Source organism: Anabrus simplex, chromosome 10, assembly GCF_040414725.1.
Source record: "Anabrus simplex isolate iqAnaSimp1 chromosome 10, ASM4041472v1, whole genome shotgun sequence".
NCBI classification, from domain to species: Eukaryota; Metazoa; Arthropoda; class Insecta; order Orthoptera; family Tettigoniidae; genus Anabrus; species Anabrus simplex.
In genome coordinates, this window is record NC_090274.1 from 25,467,096 (window position 1) to 25,480,907 (window position 13,812).

At 38.9% G+C, this 13,812-nt stretch overlaps 1 protein-coding gene across 1 annotated transcript in view; it reads right to left on the reverse strand.

Moving 5' to 3' along the window:
* Positions 1-13,812, reverse strand: part of LOC136882302 (guanine nucleotide exchange factor DBS) — a 122,163-nt gene that overhangs the window by 3,539 nt on the left and 104,812 nt on the right. The window contains exons 19-21 of the mRNA XM_067154874.2: positions 11,301-11,524; positions 8,284-8,476; positions 2,127-2,271 (exon numbers count right to left, since the gene is read on the reverse strand). Of these exons, the coding sequence (XP_067010975.1) occupies positions 2,127-2,271; positions 8,284-8,476; positions 11,301-11,524 (562 nt within the window). The remainder of the gene's footprint in view (positions 1-2,126; positions 2,272-8,283; positions 8,477-11,300; positions 11,525-13,812) is intronic.

A 13,812-nucleotide genomic window follows, 5' to 3' on the forward strand; every position in this document is an offset into this window, starting at 1 on the left:
ATTTGAGCACCTTCAAATACCACCGGACTGAGCCAGGATCGAACCTGCCAAGTTGGGGTTAGAAGGCCAGCGCCTTAACCGTCTGAGCCACTCAGCCCGGCTCCAAGTAAGTGAAGCTATCCATATATTCAATAGATTCACCACTGAAGACAAATGGATCTGATTTGTTGGTGGAGAAAAGCTTCTTCTTCTTTTTTTTTTTTTGCTTTACGTCACAACAACACAGATAGGTCTTATGGTGATGATGGGACAGGAAAGGGCTAGGAGCGGGAAGGAAGCGGCCGTGGCCTTAAGGTACAGCCCTAACATTTGCCTGGTGTGAAAATGGGAAACCATAGAAAACCATCTTCAGGGCTGCCGACAGTGGGGTTCAAACCCACTATCTTCCAAATACTGGATACTGGCCGCACTTAAGCGACTGTAGCTATCGAGCTCGTGGCACAGCCATTTCCATATAATCTTCTGACAATGTGTCAGGAATTTTGGGTATACGGTAGGCCTATATTGTCGAAACCGGGTGCTTTCCCACTTTCCCCTATTCTATAATTACCATGCTTACTTTTTATTTTCCACTGCCTCCTCTACCCTCTCATTCCACCATGGGGTCTCTCTATCTTTCACTCTTTCAGCTATTCTGCCATAAGCACTCTCTGCACAGCTTACCAATGCCGCCTTCAACATCTCCCATTCCACTTCCACACTCTCCACTTCAGTTCTAGGTATGTGTTGTTTCAATTTATTTTGGAAATTTTCTTTTACATCCATATCTTTTAATTTCCATACTTTTATTTTCTTCTCTCTTATTTCTTTTGTTTTCACTATTTTTCCCACTTCCATGTTAGCTACCACTAATCTATGGTCTCCATCAAAGGCTACTTCTGGGAAGACTATTGCATCTAAAAACTGTCTACCATTTGCTCTTTCCACCAAGAAGTAGTCAGTTACTGTTTTTATCCTTCTGTTTCCCCTTCTCTATTTTGTAATCTATCTACTATTCTTCTTCCTGAACCTGAACACACAACCCATTTCTTACAAAAAATCCACGAACTTCTCCCAGTCTTCATTTCTCTTTCCATGTCCAAAAGGTCCAATTACTTCTTCCATTCCTTTTTTGTCGCATTCAACCATTGCAATAAAGACTCCCATAACAGTCACATCCTTCATTTCTCTTTCCATTGTCTCCAGGAATTTGTCTATATCTTCTTCTTTGCATCCACTCTCTGTCCTCAACTCTATCTTTATTATTCTATCATTTTATCTACATACTCATCCAAGATCCTGCTGCTTATTATCCCCCCTCCGTTCGTTACCCTATGTCATCCACTCCAGTAGAGTGTGTATCCCTTCCTCAACTTCTTTCTCTTTCCTCTCCACGCACCCTCACTCAGTCCCATTGTATCTATATTTTCCATGAAATCAATCATCTCTTCTGACTTTCCATAATGTTCTCTACTGGTCGCCCACTTCTCACAGTTGCCCCAGCATAAGAACTGTGTGCTGCTTCCAGGAAACACCCTAGCTTTTTTCGAGGCTGATTTAAAAGTGCCGTTTTCAGCTTAGGCTGTTACTATGACAAGGTCACCATTCCCAAAGGCATTTTAGAAAGAAAGAAATATAATTTGATTTTTTGTAATATAAAAAGATGAGTCAGAGAAAATCTGTGCTGTAGCTTCATAATTTGTTCATTAGAAATGTTCAGTTCTTGAAAATATTTTAAAAAGTTGAATACAGAAAACTATTCCATTGTATGTTTCCTGAACAAGTATTTTTTAATTGAAAAACCCACAACATTTATGTCTTTTTTGTTCTGTTAGTCCAAATGAAATAATTTCAATAATTTCAACTGAAATAATTTCAATAATTTCAATTGAAATAATTTAAATAATGTATAGCCTACATATATGCTATGGATATACTAAGTATAGAAAAAAGTGGATAACTGGACAAGACATCACTGAGCTATGGTGGCACTGCGGCCAGTGAAACTATCCAGTGCACAACTACCAGCTGTTGGATGCAAAGAAATCTCATCTCATACAAGTCTCAAATACAGTATTACCTTATTTTAAAATCATCTGAACCTTGCAAAATAAAAGACGGTACAAACGCGTTACAGACACACTCACCCGAGACTCTGACGTACCACCAGCCAGCACAGCCAACCTTCAAGAGTTCTACCGTATCTCCTTCCTTCATGGACACTTCGCTGTGACCCACTGCACAGTAGTCCGCCAGTGCCACATACCGGGCTTGATATACACTGCTCGTAGTCTGCAACAAGCAATATTCATATACGAGATTTAGATAAAGAATTTAAATTTTAGCGGTGTAAAATCAATATTTGGAAAGCTGTGCTCGAAGGATAGCACAATCCTATTTGATGGTATCTTGCTTGTGAAGTCTTTATTCTTTAAATACCACGGCTCCTACATGACATCCACAACACATACAAGAAGAAATTAAAGAAGACCTAGAATCATTCATTCTCAGAGAGGAGGTAGAACGTGCAGTGAAAAAGCTCACACCCTCCAATGAGGGTCGGCAGTATCTGCCATGTGTAGGTAACTGCGTGTTATTGTGGTGGAGGATAGTGTTATGTGTGGTGTGTGAGTTGCAGGGATGTTGGGGACAGCACAAACACCAAGCTCCCGGGGCAATGGAATTAACCAATGAAGGTTAAAATCCCTGACCCGGCTGGGAATCGAACCCGGGACCCTTTGAACCGAAGGCCAGTACGCTGACCATTCAGCCAACAAGTCAGACAAGAAGATGGGTGAAATCAGGACTGATGTTCCTCACAGGCTATGCCAGAACATCTGCACATCTGGGATCTGGCCAGAATAATGGTGCCGCTATGCTTTCATACCACTATTCAAAAAGGGCTCCGCTCTTGATTGAAAATTATAGAACAATAGCTCTCGTCTGCCATGGCAGCAAAATAACTCTCACGATAACTGAACGAGAGGTTGAAGACCTTTCTCCTGCCACTAATACCAGATGAGCAGACTGGGTTTGTTCCAAGCAAAGGAACTCGTGAGCAATTTCTTAACCTCCAGCAGCTTGTGGAGAAGACCAGAGAATTCAAAGTGACGATGTACATGTGTTTTGCGAACTTAAAAAAAAAAAAAAAAAAAAAAAAAAAAAAGCATTTTTGACAAGGTGATATGATCAAAAATTTTGGACCATTCTCATTGATATGGGGACACTGAGAAACCTACCTGGTGCACTTGATTCAGAAACTGTACTCTTCGAACATGGCAACAGAAAGAATCAATGACACCCTCTTATGTCTTCTCACCTGTTATTGCTATGAGGCAAGAGTGCATTCTTTCCCCTCTCCTATTCAACATCTACAGTGAGTATATCATGAAAGAGGTATTTGAAGCCTGGAATGGCAGCATTGCAGTTGGAGGCAGACAAGTAAGTCATCTTTGATACGTAGACACCTCGATAATTACAAAAGACTAGGGGACCCATGCGAGAAATCTCGCATGTTCATAAAGTATGTGGTGGAGTAGCCCCCTGGTGAACTATGGAATACACAGATCAGTACAATATTAGACAGTCTTACTTACCATTTAATGTAATCTTTGATTTTTTAAAACATTTATGGTATCCACTTGAACGAAAGCCAATGCCAGTGCATTATTATACTGACGATTGTTCCGGAAGAAATTTTTGGTCTTACTATCATTCTTATCTTAACTGATAATTACAGCATATTATAATGACGTAAAACAGACGTCCCAGCAGCTGGACTGTGAAGTGGACAGCAACGATGGCGTGTATTTTCCTACAGCAACACTATTTGCAAATTGCACACTTCGTACAATTTTCATAAACTATTTTTTTAAAGAAATTATCGATATTTATGAACTGAAAGAGTGCGCCGGGCTGAGTGGCTCAGGCAGTTGAGACGCTGGCCTTCTGACCCCAACTTGGCAGGTTCGATCCTGGCTCAGTCCGGTGATATTTGAAGGGGCTCAAATATGTCAGCCTCGTGTCGGTAGATTTACGAGCACGTAAAAGAACTCCTGCGGGACCAAATTCCGGCACCTCGGCGTCTCCGAAAACCGTTAAAGTAGTCAGTGGGACGTAAAGCAAGTAGCATTATTATTATTATTATTATTATTATTATTATTATTATTATTATTAATAATTTAAAGAGTGTAATTTGTCACTGCTAATGACTATTCTCTTTCTTTTGAATGCTCATTTTTCATGATCGGTTACTTGTGAGTGCTGCAAAAGGGATCTATACTAATGAAATAATTACAAAAGATCAGCAGGAACAAATACCGTGAAAACCAAAGTAATGTTAATAATAATGTTATTTGCTTTACGTCCCACTAACTACTTTTTACGGTCTTCGGAGACGCCGAGGTGCCGGAATTTAGTCCCGCAGGAGTTCTTTTACGTGCCAGTAAATCTACAGACACGGGGCTGTCATATTTGAGCACCTTCAAATACCACCGGACTGAGCCAGGATCGAACCTGCCAAGTTGGGGTTAGAAGGCTAGCGCCTTAACCGTCTGAGCCACTCAGCCCGGCGAAAAAAAACAACCAAAGTAATGATTATAGTTAGCCATAACAATGTGCCTGACATAGCAGGGGTTGCCGACTATGAAGTGGTTTGTTGCTTTGAGTGCCTAGGATCTATTGTCTTTAACACTGTGGACCGCAAATTTAAGGTCTGCACGCGCGTCATGATGGTGAAGAATTCGACATCAAATCTTACACCTCCAATAGCGTAATGATGAAATTTATGCTTCTGCACACATTCATTTCACCTTAAAGGTGACAGACCGCAGCAGGATCGACTCTTTGGAAATGAGTTGCTACAGAAGAATACTGCAAACACCTTGGGCGGCACACCAAACAAACGAGTCAATCCTGAAACAGCTTGGCATCAGAGTAAGACTATGAACATTTATCAAAGAAAAATAGCTCAGGTACTTCTGTCACACTGTCAGAAGACTCAATGGACTGAGGAAGACTATCAAAGAAGGAAGGTCATTGGTCGAAGGCCCAGAGGCAGAGTACGAAATCGCAGGGAGAGGGGGGGGGGAGGGAAGGAGTTCCCCACCACTGACGATTTTATCTCAAAGGTTCCCCCTGCTAAAACTGCCTGGGGGGGAGATTCTTTCATTTAAAAATAATGAGGAAAATTTATAACACACATAATTTATTACTGAAAATTAATGATTTTTACTGTGCATATTTTCATAAAAACATCAGCAACAATTCAAATGATTGGCAGACCTTGAGCAATAAAACAACACAGCCGTGGCAACTCTGCACCTGCAGCCTATTGTTCGTGTTTCACTCTGGCAAGTACATCTGAAACCCGGGCAAAACTTGAAGCAGCTCTCCTCCCTTGTCATTGCTCGAGCTTACACCCTCCTGTACTTCTTGGAGAGAGTGTGATTCCGATAGGTATCAATATGACAATATTCACGTAAGGTGTGTACAGTATGTCTCAAGTATTATTACAATATTATAAGTCCACCTGTTCAATACAATGCAATATGATCCACTATTTCATATGGTCAAATATTTTTTTTTTTTTTAATACATAATACATAAAAGTCAAAGGTACATGTTTCACCCTCCTTACGGGCATCATCAGCCTATATCAATCTTAAAAATAATACATATACTTATAAATTATAGGTTAAAATGTGGAAAAATGATTTCGTAAAACATTATCCAATAACATCTAAAACAACGATAATGCACCAAAGTATGTTAAAAGAGAGTGAATTAACATTTTTGAAGATTAAAACGTGATTAAACATGAAATTTTGAGAGTTTAAAACTAAAATGGATCCATATTTTTATAATATCATAAAGACTGCGATGGCCTTGAGTGTAAACACAATCATCAAAGGGGGATGTTTCTTCAATTCCCAAGTTGAATCCAAGGTGGTGATTTTTCTTCAATTCCCAAGTTGAATCCAAGGTGGTGATTTTTCTTCAATTCCCAAGTTGAATCCAAGGTGGTGATTTTTCTTCAATTCCCAAGTTGAATCCAAGGTGGTGATTTTACCACCTTGGATTCAACTTGGGAACTGAAGAAACATCCCCCTTTGATGATTGTGTTTACACTCAAGGCCATCGCAGTCTTTATGATATTATAAAAATATGGATCCATTTTAGTTTTAAACTCTCAAAATTTCATGTTTAATCACGTTTTAATCTTCAAAAATGTTAATTCACTCTCTTTTAACATACTTTGGTGCATTATCGTTGTTTTAGATGTTATTGGATAATGTTTTACGAAATCATTTTTCCACGTTTTAACCTATAATTTATAAGTATATGTATTATTTTTAAGATTGATATAGGCTGATGATGCCCGTAAGGAGGGTGAAACATGTACCTTTGACTTTTATGTATTATGTATTAAAAAAAAAAAAAAAAAATTTGACCGTATGAAATAGTGGATCATATTGCATTGTATTGAACAGGTGGACTTATAATATTGTAATAATACTTGAGACATACGTCAACTTCAATACGGAACCAAAATGAGAATAGTTACTTGTAAGGTGTGTACAGACCGACAAATTTGTTCAGTCAACACTTAGCCCTGGTAGAGGAAGGTTCCACGAATAAACCAATAAATCAGGACAAATCACTCCTCGTCTGGCCTTTCTTAAGAAAGGGACAGTCTCAGCTGATTGGAATCACTTTCTTCTAATGTTTATCATTCTTGTTGTAACAACAAAACTCAAACAAAAAGATCTAAAATTTTCATTTTTCTGAGGGAGGGGGTAATTTACTTACAGGGGAATTTTATACCCCCTGCCCCACTGGATACTGCATGAAATAAACACTAGCATTTAAGCCCTATGTTCCTTCTCCCCCCTACCATTTCTTTCTGATTTTGCACCCTGCCCAGAGGGCTTGCTGATGGGTATATCAACTCAAGAGTCAAACTGGAGAGAACCTGCAACAAACAATTCACCATGCCTAGCACACAGAAATCTATTAATAACTATTTAAAATAGTTTGTGTTGGGTCCACCTTATCTATACACTTTTTATAACAGAAAATTATTTATTCATTCATAGATGTTTCGGAGACATTATGCATTCCCTTCATCAGTGAAGTAATACACCCGTTAGTAGTATTATCAATTTTATATGAGACACTAATGTTCCTTTTTCTGAAAATTTTACCCAGTTGATAAGAGAGCTTATTTCAAAACGTTAGAACTGCAAATTTCTTTTTCTCCTTTCGAGACTCGTGATGACAGTGTTTGTCAAGAGCCTAGCTACATGATGCCACTACATGCCTACAGAGGGTTAGAATAAGACTCAAACAAGCACGTATAAATTAATGCAGTTGGTAGAAGTGGCACTGACCAGAAAATCGCACTGTATCTGAAATCAAGGCTGGCTTCTCAATTCAGAGAAAAATTCCGCACCCTCTGAATTAAATGACCTAAAATCTCAAGTTCTTGAAAAATAAAACATTAGAACTGGATAAACATAAAGAATGAGTTATTTTCGACAGATTACACTCAAAATGGACAGAATGCAAATATGTATTTTAATACTGAAAATGAAAACCTACAACCTGTTTTCCAGTCAATAACCGGATCAGGGATGGGATGAATGAAGCCCCCAACCTACAGCGAGGATAGGAAATGTGCCAGCTGCCGAGGCCTGTTGCACTTCTCTGGGGCAATGATTAATGACTGACAGATGAAATGAAAAGATAGTGGAGAGTCTTGCTGGAATGAAAGATGACAGGCAAAACTGGAGTACCCGGAGAAAAACCTGTCCCGCCTTTGCTTTGTCCAGCAGAAATCTCACATGGAGTGACTGGGATTTGAACCACAGTATCCAGCAGTGAGAGGGCGGCGCGCTCCCACCTGAGCCACAGAGGCTCTGAGGATCCTATATCTCAAAATAATCTTTTTTGTCTAACTTGTAATGACCGACGCGTCATGTAGATTTGATCGACTTTCACAGCTGGATGCCCTTCCTATGTGGAGGGAGGTATTCACTAATGTGCGTTTCTGTAGTGGTTAGAAGTGTGAAGAGTTGTAAATAGATTTCTATTGAGATTAACACAAACAGCCCGACAAATTAACTCTACAGTGTTAAAATCCCCGACTTGGCTGGGAATCGAATCTGGTGTCTTCTGAACCGAAGGCCAGTATGTCAACCATTCAGCCCAGGATGAGTCAGACAACCTTTTTCTCAAAATATATGCTAAATATTCTGTTATTTAGATGAGTTAAAAATGACAAACAATTTTCAGAAGTTTTACCTCAGAATGGTCAGTGAACGTGTCTTCGTCTTCACTATTGCTGTAATCCGAACTCCAGGCTCCACATTCCTCTTCGCCATTCTCTGACAATTGTTGTGGTAGCTGCCTCATGAGATTTGATTCCTCCATGCTGAGACTACCATTGTGAGGCTGCCCTGGTTGGCTCTCCCAGGAACTCGTCTGACGGAGAGGTCTAACATAAAGAAAAAACACAAACTATACTATATATGACTGTTTTTTTCCACTTAAGTGCAGCAGCTAATTAAGTAAATCATGACCTGCATTCTGAATGGCAATCGTGAAACTTTCTTGACCTCCTTTGAAATGCGGCCTACAGCACAGTAGTGATGATCATTGTTTTAAGGGGCAAAACAATATGTCTATAAGCCACTCTCAAATAAAATGGAAATAAAAAGGAAAATAAACATGAAAGAATATGGAGAAGAGAAAAAATAAAAACACATTTGTCGCTGTATAAGCAAAACACATTACATTGAAAATCCTACCTCTGAGAAAAGTCTTTCATTTTCAATATCTGTTCACATATTTATTTTCCTTTTGTGTTTCCATGTTTGACATCGTCTCCTATTTCTGTTGCTCCCTCTTTCCACAGTGACCTGCTATTGTGTTTGTCCTCTCTCTCTCTCTCTCTCTCTGCTCTGTTTCGGCTGGCTGTGGATCACGGGATTTCAACTGTTTGCATCCTTCAGCTTTACCGTATTTGCTTGCATATTAAGACCCCTTTTTCTTACACTTTTACAGGCAAAAAAAAAAAAAAAAAAAAAAAGTAAGGGGGGATCCAATATGGGACAACCTCAAATTTTGAGTAGTGAACACACGGCTTCTAGGCTATAAAGAGCTATAAATTATACATGTAAACATGCTACACTATTCTCTAACAAACTTATGAATGTATTTGAGTTATACTGGCTATTTACGTTGCAAAGCAGTATTTTTACATGAGTCAATAAATGGTGAACATTACTTTTAAGCCTACATATAAATTAAATATAGTCAGTTTTAGTTACTCATATCACGTCATTTGTTTCATCTTATTAATTCCTCTGATTAGGTTGAAGTCAGGAAGGGCATACGATCGTAAAAACTCACTACGAAAATTTGTCTCATTTCATACTTGACCCCACAGAGAAAAGGGTATTATCATATTATTCAATATTGATAGAAAAGAACTTAATGGCCAGTAATTTGTTTACCGCACAGTAAACCTGAGCAAATCTAATCACTGCTTTCATTTGAATTATCGTCTTGTGTCGCCAACTTCCCTGCTACCGGCATGTCGTCATTCCAAATGACGTAATCTTCACTGACATGTCGTCAGCCCTACATCGAGAGCATTTGAGGTCCTGTCTTTTTGAAACTTTTAAAAATAGCTTCGTTCCCAACTATAGAGTTCGAAAAGTGAGAATCTATTCCCAAATGGTTTCTGGAGAGTTTGTGTATGTGTAGCAGAAGCCACTTCTTCCGAACAAAGACGTGCTGCAGAAAGCGTGCCAAACCACCAGCTGATAACTAGCGTATGTTACAAATGGAATTGAAGGATGCATTGTCCGTACCCCCAACACATCGTAAGAGGATACTAAGAGGGGAAACAACCAAAGAATCTGTACTTGCTCTCTCATCTCCTAAGCCCAGAAAATATGCGTGGTTCTATGCTTTATCGTGTAGTGGAGAAATGTACTCGTACAATTTATTTCATTTCCATTATTTAGTATAGAAAAGAAAATTCATAGTTCATACATTTCCTTCACTGTAATGTCCCTGGGGAAGTGTAATCACTGAGTTAAAACTCATCACAACTAAGTTTTGGAACAAAAATAACAACGAAATAAGCCATTGTTTTAATTCCTATGCACCCGTAAGCGGACTGATACATGCTCGAACGGGTGGGCCAGCACTCCACAAGCGGCCTGATATGCCAGGGTGCAAGGTCGCATAGTGGAAACGTTTGTTACATCTGTTGGCTTTTTCTGGAAACATTTCTACTTGAAATCTGTTCTTGGTGTCTCAAAGTGTCACCAGAGTGCTCTGGTATGCTTCTTTGGCAAAGAGAACTGATTAAAATATGGATCGTGAAATCTGTATCCTGTTGTTGACAAGATGGCTGAGAAGGAAGTTGCTTGCTCGCGCGATATGCTCAGTAATAGCAAAATTCAAAGCTTACTTGATATTTTCGGCTCTGAAGTGATAGTGAGGAAAAAGTTATTAGTGATCCTGTGCATGTTATATCGAATGATTCAAGTAAGAGTGAAAGTGATTTTAGTGAAAATGATGAGCAACCTGTTCAATGGAATTGGGTGCCTGGACAGTTCTTAAATTATTCACAACTTTTCTGGAACAAGTAGAGTGAATCCTGGTAGTGGTATATGTAGAAATGTTAGTACAGATTTCATTTTCCAGAAGTACTTAGATGACAACATTGTACAGTTCATAGCAGACAAAACTAATAGGCATGCGCCAGTGCTGATCCCAACTTTTCTCAGACGAACTTGAATGAAATACGTGTATACTGTATATTGTTCTTTGTATTCTAATGGGACTGGTACAAAAAGCAACAACTCATAGTTACTGGTGCAAAGATGTAAGAGTTGATACACCCTATGTTAGAATTGTCGTGCCTCGCGGCAGATTATTTACATCTGGTTAAGATTTCAAAGGGATTTTTTGTGTGTTATATTTCTGTATTGTTCTGTTTTTTGTGTCATGAACAATAGCGTGGAATTTCTCAATAATACAGAACAGGTCCCGTGATAATACGTGCAGTCGATCACCCACTATACTGTTTTAACTGAAAGCTTGCAACACCAAGGTTGCATACTAAAAAGTTGGCAGATTCCTAGCAATGTCAGTGCACAGGGCAGGTGGGTGCATATGGATTAAGTTATATTCTTGGAAAAGAGCACAGCAGCATATGTTTCATCCTACCTCTAAATCTTTCAATTGTTTTAAGAATATGCAGGTCACCATATTAAAAAAAAAAAGGTGTGAAATATGTTTACCTGTGAGGAGGTTTACTGATACCAGCCAGAGAGTACTGTCGAATCTTCTCCCCTTTCAACTCCGCCAGCTGTTCTAGAAGAACACGTTTGATTTCGCGCACCCAAGCATCCTTCTGATCTACAGTTCGAGCCTGGATCGTGTGTACCTCTTGCCGACCTTGAAGCCACACTTCAAACTTTCGAGGATCACCTTTCACTGATTCCGTCAACCCAATTTGCGACATCTGTGTAAAGAAAATAATAATATTAACAGCCGGCATTACAAATCATGTCAGTATTTTCTGGATTTATGGGCCGTGGTCCATGGAATTGCAACACCGCTCCATTCCACTGTCAGTCGGAACCCTTGATAATGATATAGATGTTGATTCCCATAGGGAATCTGAAATATTTGTCCCGAATGAGTAAATTTATAATACCAATATAAATGGTCCGTTATAGGGCAACGCAGTCTTCAGAGAAACGTCCGGACCATCACATGCTTCTGGACTACGGCCTACAAGCCGAGAAAATACTGGCATGATTTCTATCGTTTATACCATGATACTGAACCCATAATTCTACGATGAGAAAAATATTTTTTCATTTTTCTCAATATTTATTTCAAATAACAAGCTACTTTTATTTTTGACAGCAGCCATGTTGCACTTCCAGAGCCTCGCTGTCGCGTGGGAACGAACTCACCGGCGGTAAGCTCATGAAATACCGTGACACCTCGGTGGACTTCGAGTATCCTACAATATTTTATATTCACGGAATTCTGCATAACGAGAGATTTTGGCAACACAGTAAATACAGAGTATCCTACAATATTTTATATTCACGGAATTCTGCATAACGAGAGATTTTGGCAACACAGTAAATACAGAAATAAATTATCTAAATTATTCTTAAAACCTACGTGAAGACAGAACCCCCATGGTAAAATATAAATGCAGTAAGCCTAGGTACAAATCAGCGTCAGATCCGAGGACTAGCTCCACGTGCCAAGGTCAATGGATGAAGAAAACCCGCGAAACGCCCGGGCAGAAATAATTTATTTCACCTGTTGCGAGTGTGGTAAAATTATGAAATTAACATCTAAATAAATCACAAGTCTGTCCGGAATTCTGGAATAAGTTTCATGAAAATCGGTCTATTGGGCGCGAAATTAGCAGATTACGTAATCAAGCTTAGTGGTGTGAGTAGCGTCACTCCTAAGACTATAAAAGAAACCCCCCTCTGCATATTTCTCACTGTCAGTCTGGGTTCTGAAGCAGCAGAAGCTTACACCCATCGTCAGCAGAAAATTGTATAAGATTGATCTACAAATTACTTAGTACATGTTCGTGGCTGTGGTCCACATCTTCTGTTAGGAAGGGAGAGTGATAGAAATTTTCTGAACTTTCGCCGACAAACTGTGAAAGCATAGGCGTCTGTTAAAGTACATAGCAGATTTTATTGTATCACCTCGTGTGTGTTGGAAAGTGTTAAGGGAGTTGGGAAGCTAGTCAGAGTAGTTCTGATTTCATTATCTGTTGAACACCTGTTGTATTAGGGTGATTGAAAGCCGACTCTGGGGAGAAGGGAGACAGTCGCAGTCGACTGCAGAACAAAGGAGGTTTGCTGTACAAATTATAACGAAGAAAGTGCGTGATTTGTGTTGTCATTTAATAACGTGTGAAAAGGCAGTATTTGTAAGATTGATATGTTTGAGAAGATGATGTTCTTTGTACCAATGTGCGGCTAAGCACGAGGTCAGCTGGCGAAAATATAGCCAGAATACTGGATATGACGTCAATGCAGGTCTGTCTATATTTTGTATTATATTGTAGTTAGATTTTTTTGTTTGTCCCAACCAATTTTTTTCCAAGACGTGTGTCGGGTTGATATTTGTAAGTAATAATAATAATAATAACTTAAATGTTTCCACCTTTTCAATACAATATATTCACAAATTTACAAAATTATACGGTACTAGTTTCGACCCATCTAGGGGTCATCATCAGCCGTATTGAAGCAAAGATCATTTGTGGCGAAATCCTAAGACAATATTATTTTAAAGAATAACAAGTGACATGAGATGTTATGGTAATAGTTAATAATACAAGGAATATACATAATAAGAGGTTTTTAACAAAGAATAAAGTATAAATGGGGTGTTGTAAAAATTATAATCATGGAAATCAGTAAGTTCTTGTATTGAAATGAAATATGGCTTAGGAAGAGGGCTTAAGGTGGGGCTGAAGGGTGCGGGAGAAAGTGTAATTGTCTTGGAAAAGTACCTTTGATTAAATTTAGGATTGAGTTTAGGTTGGCTGCATTATTGTTTCTGAGGAAAGTGATAAATAGATCGAAGAGTATGTTGGGTTTCTCTGAGATTTCATTGAGATTGTGACTGGCATTAAAGTATTGGTCTAGGTGTATGTAGTAATTTTCCATTATGTTCAGTAAAGGGCCCTTGTTTGCTAATACGAGGATGTCCATGTCTTGTTCAATATTGGTGAAATTATGGTTATAATCTTGCATGTGT